General features: G+C 31.3%; 2 protein-coding genes across 3 annotated transcripts in view; one reads left to right on the top strand and one right to left on the bottom strand.

The window, feature by feature from the left end:
• Nucleotides 1-5,771, bottom strand: part of LOC143078669 (2,4-dienoyl-CoA reductase [(3E)-enoyl-CoA-producing], mitochondrial-like) — a 27,473-nt gene extending 21,702 nt beyond the window's left edge. The window contains exons 1-3 of one of the 2 annotated variants that reach the window (XM_076253546.1): nt 5,629-5,771; nt 709-905; nt 5-62 (exon numbers count right to left, since the gene is read on the bottom strand). In XM_076253546.1, coding sequence (XP_076109661.1) covers nt 5-62; nt 709-905; nt 5,629-5,706 — 333 coding nt within the window. In that variant the 5' untranslated portion in view covers nt 5,707-5,771. Of the gene's footprint in view, nt 1-4; nt 63-708; nt 906-5,331; nt 5,392-5,628 lie in introns of those variants that run through there. The other variant, XM_076253547.1, reaches the window with a different exon arrangement.
• LOC143078670 (bolA-like protein 3) lies at nt 5,734-19,677 on the top strand. Its single transcript, XM_076253548.1, has 5 exons — nt 5,734-5,813; nt 5,976-6,022; nt 9,809-9,947; nt 10,559-10,647; nt 19,338-19,677. The coding sequence occupies exons 2-5, from the start codon at nt 5,996-5,998 to the stop codon at nt 19,398-19,400; spliced, it is 318 nt and encodes a 105-aa protein (XP_076109663.1). The 5' UTR covers nt 5,734-5,813; nt 5,976-5,995; the 3' UTR covers nt 19,401-19,677.

Genomic DNA, 19,677 nt, shown 5'->3' with positions numbered 1-19,677 from the left:
GTACCTTGTTTCCTGTTTCTGAGGTTATTTCTGATGCTGCCTTCTCTAATACATCCATTTTCCTGAACAAAATAGTAATGTTATAAAATGTTACTAAATGCTTTCACAAATTTAACTGCTACTACATGTGACATATTTTTTTGTGTAGATGAACCTTTATTAGACAAAACAAGCATGCCATGCACACACTGCAGACAGTAACTTTTAATTCTACTTCAAAATCTTGATTTGGCATATATTTATACAGTTCTCTTAAGAATGAGCTTGTGTACAAAGTTTCAAGTTTATGACCTCAAACTAACTTAACTGGATTTTAATCCGTTACATTTCCAAGTTAAAACAGTATGAGGAGATATGAAGGCAAACATTTATGACCATGTACCCTACCTATTTGCAAAATAAAGCTAATTATTATTCCTCCATTCCCTTTTCTTTGAAACGACATCAAAACAGTTATATTTATAACATTCAATTATGAGTTGTCTCCCCTTCTCTCTTATCATAGTTCTGTTATAAGATCCATCCCTAACTACAACGAAATTTGTTTTTCTTTTTACAGCCCCTTCAAAATAAAATTCTGCTGAAACCTTTTGATACCAACCACAATCAATGTTAACTTAAAAACTTAAATATGCAATGAGACAACTCTCCAACCAAGTCATAATTTGTAAAAGTAAACCATTATAAATGTATGTACATGTATGCTACCTGCTAGATATAACCACTTGAGCACCTAGTCTAGACAACATGGTGGCCATGCCTTTCCCCAGTCCTGTTCCTCCACCAGTTATAAAGGCTATCTTCCCATCAAAAGTTCCATCTGGTAACATCTTTCCCATCTGGGCAGGGAACATTTTGGAATGCTCTTTAACATGGCTGGCAGGTGTTGTGGAGAACCTCTTTGTCTAAAAAAGTAAACAAAACTTCATTCTAATTGTAATTCTAATTCAGACTATAGTTAATTGTACTGACTATACATTTGTATCAATTGGTGTTTTTTTCTATGGATGGAGCATTATCTGCATATATACAGGGGCGGATCCAGCCATCTAAAAAAGGGGGGGATTCCCAACCCAGAGTAAAGGGGTTCTAACTATATGCTCCCATTCAAATGCATTGATCATCAAAAAAAGGGGGGCAACCCCCTAAACCCCCCCCCCGGATCCGCCAATGATAAAAAATTTATCGATGTCTTTTTACTTTTACATCTACGGGTTCCAGATAATTGATCACTACTTCATACATGCCATAATTGATCTTAAAAGCATGATAAGTGCTATATATGCTGCTGTACGCCATTCCCTAGGGCAGTGTTTTAGGTTTCTCCCAAGGATTTTGAAGGAATATCTAAGGAAGCCTAGCATGGAACTGGCTTTGTTGAATACATTTGTTATTTGTTCCTTCCACTCAAGAGGGTGGTAATGGGGTACCATCATGATGAATATTGGTAAAAATTCTTGCCAAATGACGAAATCCACGAAAATTGGTTTCCAACAAATAAGAGTGAATCCACAGTTGACAGTAGCATTTCAAGACGTCATAATTATTCGGACCAGCAAAATTAGTCCAAATAATTATGACTTTTAGGAAGGCTATTTTAAATTTTTGCTTTGACACCTAATTATTTGGACTAAGGGGCAGCTAACTTACTATAAGGCATAATGACAATAATAGAATGTAGGACAGAAAGTCACAGGACAAAAAGTCACAGACAAAAAGTCACGGACAAGAAGTCACAGGACAAAAAGTCACAATTTATTTTTTCTGAATATTTTCTTTGAATAAACATATATATTATTTCTACAAAAATATTTTTGTATTTTTCTTGAACTATTGTATATATTAAAACCAACTTTGTAAACAAAATTTATCCAAAAAATATCAAAGATGATCAAATAATTGTTAAAAAAACAAAATGTCAATGTGGCTTTGCACTTTTAAAAATTGCTTCATGTTGCCAAGAAATATGCCCTTTGCATGATTAAAATTAAATAAATCTTCATTTTTCAAGTATAATGACACATTTCCTAAACTTTAATATGAATATAATATGTATTAAAAAGTAAATATTTTAAGATATTTATTTCTCTTATATATATTCAAATAATTGTCAACAAACTATTTGTGACTTTTTTGTCCTGTGACTTTTTGTCTTATCAAATTTGTGACTTTATGTCCTATGACTTTCTATCCGTTTACCCAATAATATGTGGAAGAAGTCCCCAATTACAATAGAAAAATCAATAAAAAAAAAATCAAAAATTTCGGGAAAATTTCCCGAACTTTTCATTCTAATAATGAACTCAAAATCATTAACTTGTTTTTCCAGATCTACTTCCGTTTCCAGTCTTGTTTGCATGAGACTTTGAATAAAATGTATATTTATCAACATATCAACAAATATAGGAAGGCAGGGCTCACGCTACCAGGCGACTTGGGCGAAGAAGTCGCCTTCCCGACCGTCACTTCGCTTTCCCCGACCCCCAAAAGCGAAATCAAGTCGCCCTGTTCTTGACGATACTCGCTTTCAGTCGCTTCCGTCATCGGACATTTTCAATTTTTACCAAGTTGATGAAACATTGAAAGTTTTTGAAAATAAATCTTTATTTTTTATAACATAAATGTTTCGAAATGTGACATATCATTTTATTTTTCAAATCTGAGATAATTCTTTTGTAAAATAAAAAAGTTATTAGCATTTTTATTTGGTCCTGTTATTGTCGAAGTTGGTCCTGTCATTATCAGAGTTGGTCATGTCACGTTTTCTAAAGTTTCTTACATATTTTTTGTGTATTTTTTTTAAAATTTATTTGATAAATGATGAAATCTTATTACATATCAAATTTCAGAAAAATATTTTGAGAAATAAAAGAGAAATTAGCAATTTCATCTGATCCAGTCATTGTCGAGGTTGGTCCTGTCAAGCAGCGATTGTCATGTCACGTTTTCGAAAGTTTTTGAAAATAAATCTATATTTTTTATAACATTTTGGTTTCAAAATATGACATACCATTTTATATTTCAAATCTGAAATAATTCCTTTGAAAAACAAAAAAGTTATTAGCATTTTTATTTGGTCCTGTCATTCTCGATGTTGGTCCTGTCATTATCAAAGTTGGTCATGTCACATTTTCTAAAGTTTCTTACAAAACTTTTTAATTTTTTTCTTAAATCTATTTATCAAATGATGAAATCTTATTATATTTCAAATTTCAGATCAATCTTTTGAGAAATGAAAAAGTTATTAGCATTTTTCATTTGGTCCTGTCATTCGGTCCTGTCATTCGGTCCAGTCATTAGTGTAACCCACCGGACCAGCTATGACCGAAATCCGTACTTTAACAATAATTACTACGGACGCACGGACGGACAGCTGACAGAAGAATATTGATCCCAAAGGGAAAAATTACGCATTCCACACACATTAAGAGACTTTTGGTTACATCTAATTGATTGGTGTATATAATTCCCTATATTTTTTATGGATTGTTTCAAACTATTGATTAAAGTTGCTTAACTCTGAGACTATTATACTAATTTCAATATATTATGGCCCAGCTTAATAACTTTTATATTTTTTTATGAGAAACACTAAATTTCATACACAAGATAATTTTTAATTAAATTGTAATAATGATATATTATAATTTCTTTACATTTTTTAAAATAATTTTTTTTTTAGTGCTAGATATTTAGTTGGAATAAGTTTCTCACAAGAACCGTAGTAAAACTTTAAACAACTTTTAATTTCAAATGTTACTTTAATTGTATTTTTTTTACTCAGATATGAATTGAACAATATAAAAAAGAACATTATTTACATATGGCCCTTTATACTATTGTAAAATCAAAACATTGTAGCGCACCGCGCGAATGAGCACTTCTCTTTCAAATCTCACCACTTCTCCCTATCAGTTTCAAAAAGAGAAGTCACTTCTCCCTATAATTCTGAAGTAGTGTGAGCCCTGGTCCGAAGGAATTCAACACCCCTGTCAAATTCTTAAAATGCAGAAAAGAGCTGCAAGGATTATACTTGATGCACCAATACTAACACCTAGTATAAATTTATTTAAAGTGGTTGAATTTCAAATCTAGAATTTCATATCATAAACTTATTCTTGTTCATAAAATTCTAAACGATAAAGCACCTGATTACTTAAAGGAACTCTGTTGTCCAATTGTTAACCTACACAGTAGAAATCTAAGGTCATCTCCAAATAATAATTTAGCTGTTGTACGACCGAACACAAATTCAATGAAAAAATCTTTTGCATATAGCTCATCAATACTTTGGAATAAACTACCAAATGAAATAAAATGTTGTGAAAACCTGGACACTTTTAAACAAAAATGTGTTGATTTCTTAACTATAAATGATTTATAACAACTTAATTTACTCAAATATTCTAATGATTTGTATGTTATGTATATATATATATATATGAATTTATTTTTCTCTTGTTCTACAGACAGTTTATAGTTAGTATGAATAGTGCATTTACATAATATGTTAGAAACTGTAAGCTTTGTAATATTTGTACTGTTTGTTCTTTGTGAGGCCTCAAGGTAGATTAGCAAAAGCTAATTGAGTCACCCTCTTTAAATAAAGTAATTACTTACTTACTTACCCAATCATTTTTAATAATTGTTTGATATGAAAAAAACGTTACCTGGATAACAGCGTTTGTTTCTTTGTTTACATTGAATATGACATCATATAATTGCATAATATTGAAGTGTGAGTTTTGTCTCTTGCTTGTTATAAGTGTAAAAATTGTTGGCTGTTATGTTTTATTGTTGTGTTGTTTTGTATATGTGTTCATGTGTTTTTTTTTTTTTATATTGGATTTTATACTGAATAAAATTAGTAAGTTAGTTAGTTAGTTAGTTAACTTAAATAACGTCACAACTAAATCCCTAACAACAGAACCAATATCGGAAACGTTGTGGTATTTCCATTTCTTTTATCAACATGTTTGAATTAAAAAAAAAATAATACAGACTTCGTCCCCATTCACAGGTAATGCTAGCTGCGGAACCGTAGCTCTTAGGTGCTGATGTTATTTTTTGACTATTTGCGGACCATATGGACCATCTATGGTCCGCAAATAGTCAAAAAATAACATAAGGACCTAAGAGCTACGGTTCTGCAGCTAAGGTAATGCCTGCCTCATATTACATCTCTAGATTGGTGTTTCGACAATCGATTGTCTAGTGGATGGTTCTCAGCCACCCACCTAACCTGGTAAACATACAGGGCTCTAGATAGAATAGTATATGTGATTTTTTTGTCAAATTGGTTAAACCAAGGATTTAAAAGAGTAAAATTACTATATTCAACTGGTAACAATAGATATCAATTAAATTAATTTGCATTGAAGTCTATGGAAAGTCTAGAGGATTCTTAATGCATCACCTCTCAACATTGTTTACATTACACAAATTCTAATCATTGATTGGTCAGTTACATGTTGTGATGTCACTGCAGATCTGAGAATAGTATACGATTATAAATTTAGCAGACGAAAAGGGTCAAAATCTGGGACAATGAAAGCCCTGTGAATGCTTTAATGAAAAAAAATCTAACATACATAATTTGTTACAAAGAGTTAAAATAGACTTTCATACCTTGCATACTTTGTTCCATAATACAGAGTCAAGTTTAAAATTTAAACAAAATCTTGCACTTCGACTGGGCGCTGCCATTTTCCACCAAGGATTTCCGAATTAGCCCTTAAACCAGAAAGTGCATTTAGAGCAAAGGGAAGTGGATTTTTTAGTAGGTACCAGTCCGTCAATCTTTTCGGAACAATACACCTTATCGCTATTTGTCCGCCATTGCTGGAAATCACACAGGTTCCCGTAAAATTTTGACGTCATAAAACAAAATGTCTGACGCCACAATGGAAAAGTGATTGTTGTTGACGTCAAAAGTTCAAGCGGACGGGTCAGCCGGGAATAGCGATAAGGTGTATTGTTTAGAGGTGAAAGTGAAATGTTTCGAAAATTTCGTCTTACACAGGTAAAAGCCCTTATAATAGTGGAGGAAACCTACCAGAAACGTTCTTTAGAAAAATTAAACCTTTGATACACCCAGATAAAGTGCTCATGAAGCAGACACAATGCTATTTCGAACGTTTCATAACGAATTCTAGTCACTTCGACCCCTGGTTAAATCGGCACCTGGTCCAATCGACACTTAGCAGACTTTTCGGCACCTAGTTAAGTCGGGACTTGGTTAATTCGCAACACGATTGTTATTAAAGGAGGCTCGAGGGTATACAAATTTCAGAAAAAATAAACATTTCATTTTTCATTACACATACATGTGATGGACTGTTGTTTACATTTATTTGATTCTCTATATCTACATCTATTTATGTTATAGTTGACAACTATATATGTGTAGGTCTTTATGTATTTATGTTATAGTTGACAACTATATATATGTAGGTCTTTATGTATTTATGTTATAGTTGACAACTATATATATGTAGGTCTTTATGTATTTATGTTATAGTTGACAACTATATATATGTAGGTCTTTATGTATTTATGTTTTAGTTGACAACTATATATATGTAGGTCTTTATGTATTTATGTTATAGTTGACAACTCTCTCTATCTACATCTATTTATGTTATAGTTGACAACTCTCTCTATCTACATCTATTTATATTATAGTTGACAACTCCAAGGCCGTAACTAGACATAATATTTTAGTGAGGCAAAGAAAATTTTTGGGAGGGTATGTCGGAATGAATGGTGCAAAATCCTGCATTCTAGGCATTTCCAGAGAGTTAGACAATGTTTTATGTTTGGACACTTTTTATATAAATTTTTCATTTTTCAAGACATTTACACCAAATTTTTTATAACTTTATTTAAATTTATAAGTCAGATAAACATCCAAATATCAATTTGAGTGTCACCAGAACATAAAAAAACATCGATTCAGTAAAGTTTGCCAATTTTTTTATGGCCGGTTTCTTCAAATCGTTTCAATATATTTGGTCTGCTGACATCCTTATCGCGATGAACATTGAGCATGGGAAGACAGCACAATCTCTTGCCACTCATACATGCCTATTCCCAAGTTTTCAGTCGTTTCAGGGGATTCTGTTGTTCTAGCGGTAGCTCACTATCATCAACACTATGATCATGATAATTGACATCTTTTTCCGATTCCTTCTCAATCAGCATTTCGGTAGCAGCATCGGTAGTAACAGTTTTGTTTGCAAAGGGGAATTAAGCTTTCCTGTAAGCACCATCGGTAGTAACAGTTTTGTTTGCAAAAAGGAATTAAGCTTTCCTGTAAGCACCATCATACAGTCGTTGTTACACGTTTCAAACTCGCTTTTATGCAGACAAAGAGTAAACAAACTATGCATGGATAGAATGAGATAAGATACATGTATAGATGATTCTACCTAGAGTTAGTTGACTTGTATGATATGGGTACAGGGGAATAAAACGGGTGTTTTTGCCGTTTCCATATAGTTCCGTGATTTTAAATTATTTCTGGGAATAGTCAGTGGTAAGATATTTTCAGTTCAAGAATCAATAAATTTAGGGGTTTAGGGTTTAGGGTGTCCGATACCGAAACCCGAATATAATGACACGAAATTCCGAAGTCCCGATTTAGAGGAGACAAAATCTAAATAATGTCAAAATGGAACACGGGATGTTCTTTCAATGTATAAGGTTAAAGAAACATTGATAAAAACTAATCCATGCATGTTTCATGTTATGTATATTTTGTTTATCTGTAAGAGAACGAGTATGTTGGTGAACCGGAGAATATGCCCCTTGCGATGCCCAGTACTTGATTTGTCAGTCAATTTATAGTTCTCGGATTAGTTCCAATGAAGTTATATTCAGTACTTAGACTCTTAACCCCTGTTGTGATTATAAACACCATTAGTTTACTAGAACTATTCCTTCTTTACCTTCAGTATCGCTTTTCCTTTTTCTACAAGAGCCTGTTTTACAATAATCCATGATGGTTATCGTTACTAGGTTAATGTAATCTGAGACTACTATTATAACACATGTATGTGTTATAGTAGTCTCAGATGTAATCGAGAAACATCACCCGTTGAGATGCTGAGTTATGTCAAGGAAAACTAATTTAAAAGGAATAATGACAACTTATAGAAATTAAGGTTGGGACAGAACAACAAATGACCGTTCAGTTTCGTATTTAGTTACCATAAAAAAATCAGTGTCTAAACTTTAGTGAGGCAATTGCCTCACTTGCCTCAATGGTAGTTACGGCCTTGCAACTCTATCTATTATTCTACATCTATATGTTTTAGTTGACAACTCTCTCTATCTACATCTATTTATGTTTTAGTTGACAACTATATATATGTAGGTCTTTATCTATTTATGTTATAGTTGACAACTGGCAGATTCCAAAAAGATAAGAAAATTTCCGTCAAAAAGAACAAATTAAGAAAAATAATACTAACTGTTATTTGAATGATAATATGTGAATGTTTTATTGAATAGTAATGTTATATAAAGGAAGCACACCTTAATTATTGGATATGATTGTTTCAATTAAAAGTAGAAATGATCAAAACAAGTTGAAAATTGTGAAATGTTTGACGGAAATTACTTCCCATTTTTTTCACAAGGTTCATGTTTTACGAGGCTTTAAGTTGACACTGGTATAATGGTTTTTATTAGTGTAGTCCGATTATTCAAACATCCCTGTTTCCAAATCTTTTGCTTTTCTTTTGTTAAAAACATCTGATATATATTTTTTTCAATTTCAAATACCTTACTTATTAGATGCTTGTCTGTCAATAAATGTTATGATAGCAACAGGTTCATAAAATCTTGCCACATCATTGTAGGTACTTATATAAGCCTGTTAAAATTGTATTTCATAATGTACATTAAACACACACATTTTGGATCTTTCAATTTACTTTATTTAATCAATAGTTTTATCAAATCTGTTGCTAACATATAATTTCTGTCAAACTTGTCATTTTATGTTAGCAACATTTGGATGTGCTACAAATTAGAGTTATCTGTCCTGGGTTGAAATCTTTTTAAATTTCAGGCAGCAGTATTTTGCAGGAGTTCTTAATATGACTTTCAACTAGGATAAGATCTCCAATGTTGGTTAAAAATCTCAAATATATATTGTCCGTCAAATTTATTTATGTTAGCAACAAGTCCATCAACATCTTATGTTAGCAACACTATTTAGTTCGTCAAATATTATGTTAGCAACAAAAAAGTCTGTCAAATGTTATGTTAGCAACAAAAAAGTCCGCCAAATATTATGTTAGCAACAACTTAATTTCTGTCAAATCTTATGTTAGCAGCATTGTTCATGTCTGTCAAATCTTATGTTAGCAGCATTGTTCATGTCTGTCAAATCTTATGTTAGCAACTCCAAGATAATCCTTTTTAAAAGTTATTCCAATTCCTTTTTTACTGGTGCAGATGTTCAGAAATGTTTTATTCCAATTTGCCTTTCATATTAAATCAAGATATACATCCAAACCTTGTGTTGCTAACATAAGAATTTTCCGTCAAAATGTCTGTCAATTTTGTTCATTGTTGTTATGATAGCAACATTTTTTTAAGGTGTTCTTTATTTAAAAAATTATATATAATGTGAATAGATCTATTTTTTGTCAAAAAGTGTTTACTTATATAAGTATAACATGTATTCCAAAACAGAACTTCATTGGTGTTGATTTTGTTAAACATAATTTTGGGAACTTTTCAACTTTGTTATTTGGAATCTGCCAACTCTCTCTATCTACATCTATTTATGTTATAGTTGACAACTCTATGTAGATCTACACTACGACATAGATGTACAGAGGCAAGCACTTTAACTGAAGGAGAACAGAAAATTGTTAAAGTACTCAAGGAGAAATTTCCCAAGGCTTCAGACATACAAGCTTTAGATATATCAGGTAATATTTATTTTCTGTCCTAAAGATTTTATACAATATAAAAGAGAAGATGTGGTATGATTGCCAATGAGACAACTGTCCACAAGAGATCAAAATGACACAGACATTAACAACTATAGGTCACCGTACTGCCTTCAACAATGAGCAAAGCCCATACCAGCTGGTGTCTATAGTATAGAGGCTATGCAACAATCATGTTGATAAGGCATAACAAAGGGTAAAAAGAAAATGTTATAGAAATTAGTTAAAACTAATTGTAATAAACTCTGTATTACCAGTATGATATCAAATATTATTGTATAGCAATATAATATTTCCCACAGAACGTAACCAAAAGTTAGCGTGCAATAAATTCTAATATTGCACTAGTGCAATAAATCTTCAAAATTCATGACCTCATTAACGACAAAATCTTAGTTTAAACCAATTTTTACTTTCAAATATTATATTGCTATACAATAAAAGGGTTATTGCATGAATATTGGGGAATATTGTCCCTCGTAGAACATATATTGCACTCGCAAGCTCGTACAATATAAAATTCTACTCGGGACAATATTCCCAAATATTCATGCAATAACCCTATAGTATTTTTTCCCCCTATATTTTAGGAGGATGTGGGTCCATGTATAAAGTTTATGTAGAATCAGCAGAATTCTCTGGACAGAGAACATTGAATCAGCACAGAATGGTGAAAGAGGTAATGAATATCTGTTATAGTACCCTTGTATAGCTCTAGTTTGTATCTATTCTAACATTAATTTGAGGGGTTAATCAGGCGCAAAAATAGTAAAATCACAAAAATACTGAACCCTAAGGAAAATTCAAAACAGAAAATCCCTAATCAAATGGCAAAATCTAAAGCTCAGACACATCAAACGAATAGACAAGAACTGTCATATTCCTGACTTGGTACAGGCACTTTCTGAAGTAGGAAATGGTGGATTAAACCAATTTTTATAGCAAGCTAAACCTCTCACTTGTATGACCATGATGACAGTTGCATAAAATTTCACAATCTCTCTTAATCTCAAGTTGGGAGCCTCTTATATATTCAGTAATTGTTGTCGTATGATGTATTCCAAAATGGATTTTCGTTGATTGTTTTGGGGTAAAGATTGCATGAAATGCTATCAAAACCTTATGCTACTGACTTGATACCTAAATCTTCCAAGGATTATCACTACCTTTTTGATACACAAGATATAGTGCATTGATCATAAAATTCTATACATCTTATCCATGAACATTTCCAGAAAATTTATCAATGTAATATATATGCTCAGATATTCAAGTCACAAAATAATGCTACATCTGTCAAGAAAATGACATAACTTTTGCAAGGTGCAGGAATCTAATATCTCTTCTTAAAATATAAATGATGTCATTGTTAAAGTCATCTTTAAACATTTAAGTTATCTCCCATTGTCCATTATGGTAGTTGAATTAACCACAAAATGTTCTACAACCAATGCTTTATTCACAGTTCAATATTTAATTTTACTTTCAACTGATAAATTAACGCAATCTTTACCCTTCTGTGATTACACTCACTTTGATTAGCATAATTCTGTATGAAGCCATTGGTTTTTCTTTTGAATTTTGTCCCATTTTGTTATACATAGGCTTATATAGCTTGATGTACTTGATGGGTTATGCTTCGGTATTGAAGACCAAAGGGTGTTCTATCTATTCTTATAATTGATACATATGATTTGTACTAGTTGTTTCATTGAATATCAAATAAGAATGCTGAAGCTATTATGGTGCAAGTCTTAGTGAAACCAGTTTTGGTAATATAATGTAGCAATTTAGTACTATTATGGTGCAAGTCTTAGTGAAACCAGTTTTGGTAATATAATCCACTTGTATTTTTGTCCAACTGATTTTTAAAGTTCGTTCTTATGTTGTACTGTTATACCACTGTCCAAAGGTTAGGGGGAGGGTTGGGATCCCGCTAACATGTTTAACCGGCCACATTATTTATGTATGTGCCTGTTTTTTTTACATAAATAAGGCTGTTAGTTTTCTCGTTTGAATTGTTTTACATTGTCTTATCCGGGCCTTTTATAGCTGACTATGCGGTATGGGCTTTGCTCACTGTTGAAGGCCGTACAGTGACCTGTAGTTGTTAATGTCTGTGTCATTTTGGTCTTTTGTGGATAGTTGTCTCATTGGCAATCATACCACATCTTCTTTTTTATAATGTAGCAATTTAGTACATTTGCTGAAATAACTTGTATGTAGAGACTCTTAAGTATATTTGATAAATAAAAACCTTTTAGTACATTCAGACCATTAAGTATATTTACTTGAATTAATTTGTGTAAAAGTTGTTTCTGAAACTAATTTGGGTTATAATGAGAAACTAGTTTCGATACAAAGTATTATTGGTACTGTAAATTGTTGTTTAGCTCACTTAGATCAATCATTATATATTTAATGTAGGAACATGAAATGTAAAAGCATAACTATAATCATGGTAATATAATGAAATTGAGGCTAGGTTAATACACTTATAACTGGCATCCAGGTATTTCTTTTTCATTCATCAATGGAAAAGTTGTCACTTTGAAAATGTGTGAAAATTTGATTGATGTTGATAATTCAATCAAGAAAATTAAATTACGATCTAATTGTTATTCAATCATGCAAAAAGAATTATAAAAGATACAAAAAAAATTGCTTATTCCATAGAAATGCATTATTTTACATTGAAGACTATTACTTTGATAGATTAGAATTTTTAAATTTAATTGCTACAGTCTATATAATTCAGGAGAAAACAATAAGCTGTCCATTGTTGAATGCTGTAATTGATTGATTGGGCTTTCCTTTACATTTTGTTTGACAGATTTTTCATTCATATGGAGAAACAACCAATACATGAAAACATATATTTAACAATATGTATAAAATTTAACTCTATAAAGATGAGAACATCTAGGTAAATGTTATTGACCTTGACCTCATTTTCTTTGATGTTGTTAGGTTTAGGTGATAGTTGTAGAAAACTTTTATATTTAGGACTATCAACATAAAATTAATGGTTAGAAAAGAAGGTCAGTCACTTCAGCATGTACACTCTTGTAATGTGTTGACATGTTTCTCCGCTACAGGTGTGTCATTAGGACAATTATATAGAGTTTTTATACGACCGCAAAAATTTTAATTTTTTGGTAGTATATTGCTATCACGTTGGCGTAGTCGTCCTGCGTCGTCGTCGTCGTCCGAATACTTTTAGTTTTCGCACTCTCTAACTTTAGTAAAAGTGAATAGAAATCAATGAAATTTTAACACAAGGTTTATGACCACAAAAGGAAGGTTGGGATTGATTTTGGGAGTTTTGGTCCCAACATTTTAGGAATTAGGGGCCAAAAAGGGCCCAAATAAGCATTTTCTTGGTTTTCGCACTATAACTTTAGTTTAAGTGAATAGAAATCTATGAAATTTTGACACAAGGTTTATGACCACAAAAGGAAGGTTGGGATTGATTTTGGGAGTTTTGGTTCCAACAGTTTAGGAATTAAGGGCCAAAAAAGGGCCCAAATAAGCATTATTCTTGGTTTTCGCACAATAACTTTAGTATAAGTAAATAGAAATCAATGAAATTTTAACACAAGGTTTATGACCACAAAAGGAAGGTTGGGATTGATTTTTGGAGTTGAGGTCACAACAGTTTATGAATAAGGGGCCAAAAAGGGGCCCAAATAAGCATTATTTTTGGTTTTTGCACCATAACTTTAGTATAAGTAAATAGAAATCTATGAAATTTAAACACAAGGTTTATGACCATAAAAGGAAGGTTGGGTTTGATTTTGGGAGTTTTGGTCCTAACAGTTTAGGAATAAGGGGCCCAAAGGGTCCAAAATTGAACTTTGTGTGATTTCATCAAAAATTGAATAATTGGGGTTCTTTGATATGCCGAATCTAACTATGTATGTAGATTCTTAATTTTTGGTCCCGTTTTCAAATTGGTCTACATTAAGGTCCAAAGGGTCCAAAATTAAACTTTAGTTTGATTTTAACAAAAATTGAATCCTTGGGGTTCTTTGATATGCTGAATTTAAAAATGTACTTAGATTTTTAATTATTGGCCTAGTTTTCAAGTTGGTCCAAATGGGGGTCCAAAATTAAACTTTGTTTGATTTCATCAAAAATTGAATAAATGGGTTCTTTGATATGTCAAATCTAACTGTGTATGTAGATTCTTAATTTTTGGTCCAGTTTTCAAATTGGTCTACATTAAGGTCCAAAGGGTCCAAAATTAAACTAAGTTTGATTTTAACAAAAATTAAATTCTTGGGCTTATTTGATATGCTTTATCAAAATATGTACTTTGATTTTTGATTATGGGCCCAGTTTTCAAGTTGGTCCAAATCAGGATTCCATATCAAGTATTGTGCAATAGCAAGAAATTTTCAATTGCACAGTATTGCACAATAGCAAGAAATATCTAATTGCACAATATTGTGCAATAGCAATTAATTTTCAATTGGAGTTATCTTTCTTTGTATAGAATAGTAGTTGATAATATATGTTGGAAATTTGCCAGACATGACTATGATGTCATTTTCTATTTTTATTTGCCAATAACTTTATGTAAATAACTTCATTGGAAATTTGCCAATATAAAATGTTTCTGATGAAGCTTTTTTTCCTTATCTTATCTAAAATGTTTTTAGATAATGTATGTTGGACATTTGCCAGACATGACTATGATGTCATTTTCTATTTTTATTTGCCAATAACTTTATGTAAATAACTTCATTGGAAATTTGCCAATATAAAATGTTGCTGATGAAGTTTTTTTTATTGTTTTATACAATAAAAAATGTATATTCACTTTTACTACCAACCAATCTTTACCATTCAGTGATAACAAGCACTTTATTTTACATTTTAATATTTTATGATGTATTTAAAAGAGTAGTTATTGTTGCAAACTCCATTAGAAATTTGAATTGATATCAGTTTTGGAAAAAGGGAAACGGGGATGTGAAAAAAAGGGGGGGGGTTTAAATTTTTCTCATTTCAGATTTCATAAATAAAAAGAAAATTTCTTCAAACATTTTTTTGAGAGGATTAATATTCAACAGCATAGTGAATTGCTCAAAGGCAAAAAAAAAACTTTTAAGTTCATTAGACCACATTCATTCTGTGTCAGAAACCTAAGCTGTGTCAACTTCTTAATTTTAGATTTAAAAAGTTTGAAGAAGAAATCTTTAATTGATTTGTAAAATCTTGACATTTGTTTTGTGTAAAAAAAACCCCATGTAATGTCAAAAATTTGATCACAATCCAAATTCAGAGCTGTATCACGCTTGAATATTTTGTCCATACTTGCCCCAACTGTTCAGGGTTCGACCTCTGCGGTCGTATAAAGCTGCGCCCTGCGGAGCACATGGTTGTGTATTGTAATACAATATTTGCAGTTTTTATGCCCCATTAATGGGCATTACGTTTTCTGACAAATGTTAGCAATTCTGAAATGTTTAGCAATTCTGAAATGTTTAATAATAGTTTTTTCCCCTGCAATTAACAATAATTAGTTTCTTACAATAGAAATACCAGATGGATTTTTTTAAACGGAAATAAGTTTATGCTTTTTTTGAAAGAATCATATTTAGATTTAACCATTAAATTATATGAAAGGTTTTTTTTGTAATGGAAAACACATGTGCCTTTTTATACGACCGCAAAAATTGAAAATTTTTTGGTCGTATATTGGTATGACGTTGGCGTCATCGTCTGCGTCGTCATCGTCGTCGTCGTCCGAATACTTTTAGTTTTCGCACTCTAACTTTAGTAAAAGTGAATAGAAATCTATGAAATTTTAACAAAAGGTTTATGACCACAAAAGGAAGGTTGGGATTGATTGGGGGAGTTTTGGTCCCAACATTTTAGGAATTAAGGGCCAAAAAGGGCCCAAATAAGCATTTTCTTGGTTTTCGCACTATAACTTTAGTTTAAGTAAATAGAAATCTATGAAATTTTGACACAAGGTTAATGACCACAAAAGGAAGGTTGGGATTGATTTTGGGAGTTTTAGTTCAAACAGTTTAGGAATTAAGGGCCAAAAAAGGGCCCAAATAAGCATTATTCTTGGTTTTCGCACAATAACTTTAGTATAAGTAAATAGAAATCAATGAAATTTAAACACAAGGTTAATGACCACAAAAGGAAGGTTGGGATTGATTTTGGGAGTTGAGGTCTGAACAGTTTAGGAATAAGGGGCCAAAAAGGGGCCCAAGTAAGCATTATTCTTGGTTTTCGCACCATAACTTTAGTATAAGTAAATAGAAATCTATGAAATTTAAACACAAGGTTTATGAGCACTAAAGGAAGGTTGGGTTTGATTTTGGGAGTTTTGGTCCCAACAGTTTAGGAATATGGGGTCCAAAGGGTCCAAAATTGAACTTTGTTTGATTTCATCAAAAATTGAATAATTGGGGTTCTTTGATATGCCGAATCTAACTATGTATGTAGATTCTTAATTTTTGGTCCCGTTTTCAAATTGGTCTACATTAAGGTCCAAAGGGTCCAAAATTAAACTTTGTTTGATTTCATCAAAAATTGAATAATTGGGGTTCTTTGATATGCCAAATCTAACTGTGTATGTAGATTCTTAATTTTTAGTCCCGTTTTCAAATTGGTCTACATTAAAGTCCAAAGGGTCCAAAATTAAACTAAGTTTGATTTTAACAAAAATTGAATTCTTGGCCTTTTTTGATATGCTGAATCAAAACATGTACTTAGATTTTTGATTATGGGCCCAGTTTTCAAGTTGGTTCAAATCAGGATCCAAAATTATTATATTAAGTATTGTGCAATAGCAAGAAATTTTCAATTGCACAGTATTCAGCAATAGCAAGAAATCTTCAATTGCACAGTATTGTGCAATAGCAAGAAATTTTCAATTGCACAGTATTGCACAATAGCAAGAAATCTTCAATTGCACAGTATTGTGCAATAGCAAATATTTTCAATTGCACAGTATTGCGCAATAGCAAGAAATATCTAATTGCACAATATTGTGCAATAGCAAGAAATTTTCAATTGATTGGAGTTATCTTTCTTTGTCCAGAATAGTAGTTGAATCAACTTGAATCATTGTTTTATATAATATACAATGTATATTCACTTTTACTACCAACTGATAAATTAAAAAAATCTTTACCATTCAGTGATAACAAGCAACTTTTGTTACATTTTAATATTTTATGATGTATTTAAATGAGTAGTTATTGTTGCAAACTCCATTAGAAATTTGAATTGAGATCAGTTTTGGAAAAAGGGAAAGGGGGTTGTGAAAAAAAAAATGGGGGTGGGGGGGTTAAATTTTTCTCAATTCAGATTTCATAAATAAAAAGAAAATTTCTTCAAACATTTTTTTGAGAGGATTAATATTCAACAGCATAGTGAATTGCTCAAAGGCAAAAAAAATATTTTAAGTTCATTAGACCACATTCATTCTGTGTCCGAAACCTATGCTGTGTCAACTATTTAATCACAATCCAAATTTAGAGCTGAATCCAGCTTGAATGTTGTGTCCATACTTGCCCCAAATGTTCAGGGTTCAACCTCTGCTGTCGTATAAAGCTGTGCCCTGCGGAGCATCTGGTTATTTATTGTAGAAAATATGATGACATCATGGCAGACAATACCCACCTGCTTCCCTCATGAGCTACGAAACTCTTTGATTTACAAAATAATGGGACACTTTTACTAAAGCAAAATCAACACAATAATATGATACTATTTTATTGATATTGAATTTCATCTAGAGATGACTTTGTAATTGAATATATAAGAATAAGAATTAGAATATTTATTATTCCAATCAAGGGCCCTTAATGGACAGCATAACATGTACACATAAAACAATACATCATGATTTGTAACAGAAACATTTTTTATAAACTAAAATGAAACATTAAAAAAAAAGGTTCAGACATATATGAAACTACTGTGAAGCACAAGAATCATAATTGACAATATCTAGCAGTCATATGTCTAATTGAAATTCTGAATCTTTTAGGTTTTTTTAAAGTCCTGCCTTTCTTGATAAGTAAGAAGCAGTTATTTTTATAATCTAGAATCAGTGTATAATTTGCATTTTCACATGGCACTTTTATTCAGAAAGGTCTTTTTGGAGATTTTGTGAGATATACAATTATCTGGAAAGAGTCATTGTCAATACTTTCATGCTTTAATTTTCTTTATTCTTATGAATGAAATTGATATTAAAGAAGGTAGCAAAAAGTGTACTATTTAAGAAATAATCCACGGATCCATAGATTGTTGGAAATTTACACATGGCCTGGGCCGTGATATTCAGATTTTATCCGAGTGTAGCAAGGGATAATTAAAATTAATAATTATCACAATATATGTCTTCAATGAATTATTTCGATTCTAATAGGACAAATACGGTCATCAAAAAAATGAAGCGAGAGAAGGTATGTTGTTAGTCCTATAACATATGACTTCGCATTCTTATTCAATTTTTAACATTTTTATACTGATATTTTCATTTTTTTTTTAATGCGGGTGGCACATTGATAGTAAAAAAAAATATCAGAACAGTAAATAGAAATAGTAAATAATGCCCCAGAGGTCATATGTTATAGGACTAGGTATGCTGTGTGTATGGCTGTTCCTTTTTATTCCCTATAAATCTATAGCTTACATGGATTATTTGGTGAATAACTGCTAGAAAAAAATCTGTTTGATTCTTTTAATTCTCAAATCCAACATTTCCCATTTTTAATTTACATGTTTTTCTCGTAAACTACCATCAAATCCAATGTTGACATTTCGTAACTAAGGAGCCGCCATGTTGACTTGCTGAAATCAGTAATATGCGAATAATGCAATTCAATAGAAAATTAAACACAACTTACCTCAAAAATCAATTTGAATACAATATTATACGAATTTGGATGGCTCACGTAACAGAAAACTTTCAACTCTAGCATTTTCATTTGTATGACGTCATGTTTTGAAATGACTTAAATGTGCCAAAATCAGTAATAGACTTTCGCGTAAATTTTAATTTTAATTTATTTTTATTTTGTTTATTTTTTCGAGCTCTTGTGCATTGCTTCTTTTTATTATGCATCCCAATAAAAATACAATTTATTTTTCTTTTTTTAATTGCAATTTTTGAAACAATAAAATCGGCAAAGGTTTTGCAAATAGGTTCCAATACATTTGGATTACGTGAGAAGTATATTGTAACAGCCATCATTATGTATATCTCCGAGTCGTGCTAAGTATAGATATATCGATAATTTTATCACAGTGTTGTTTACAAAGCGAAAGAAGCACGTCATATTAGGATCTACTGAAATAATTAAGATAGTAATAAAATCTTTTGTTTTACAGGCACTAAAAGAAGAAATAAAAGATATGCATGGGTTAAATGTAGTGACAAGAGTACCCAGCTGACATGGACCTTGATTTATCATGCTTCAGAGATTTATATTAATCCATATATCAAAAACAAACACATGGAATTGTCCTATTTACTATGTATATATGGCAATTCAAAAGTATTTTGGGAACACCAGCAAAACTAACAAGTATTTATGGATGCTGTTTTTCGTTTTGATTTTATTCTTACATTTTGTAATTTTACATCAGACTGTTTCAAAGCAATACAAATCCATAAATACTCTCTTTGTCTCACAATATCATGAAAATAAAAAAATGTATGAATGTAAAA

This window comes from Mytilus galloprovincialis, chromosome 6 (genome assembly GCF_965363235.1).
Source record: "Mytilus galloprovincialis chromosome 6, xbMytGall1.hap1.1, whole genome shotgun sequence".
NCBI lineage: Eukaryota > Metazoa > Mollusca > Bivalvia > Mytilida > Mytilidae > Mytilus > Mytilus galloprovincialis.
Note: the sequence above shows the minus strand (reverse complement) of the source record. Positions and strands in the feature narration are given on the sequence as shown.

What these genes read in the sequence shown, in the direction of transcription:
- LOC143078670 (XM_076253548.1), top strand. Translation starts at nt 5,996, where the DNA reads ATGTTTCGAAAATTTCGTCTTACACAG. An exon ending in GAAAATTTCGTCTTACACAG is followed by an intron (nt 6,023 to 9,808) that starts GTAAAAGCCCTT and finishes TTTATGTTATAG; the next exon opens with TTGACAACTCTATGTAGATC. An exon ending in ACAAGCTTTAGATATATCAG is followed by an intron (nt 9,948 to 10,558) that starts GTAATATTTATT and finishes CCTATATTTTAG; the next exon opens with GAGGATGTGGGTCCATGTAT.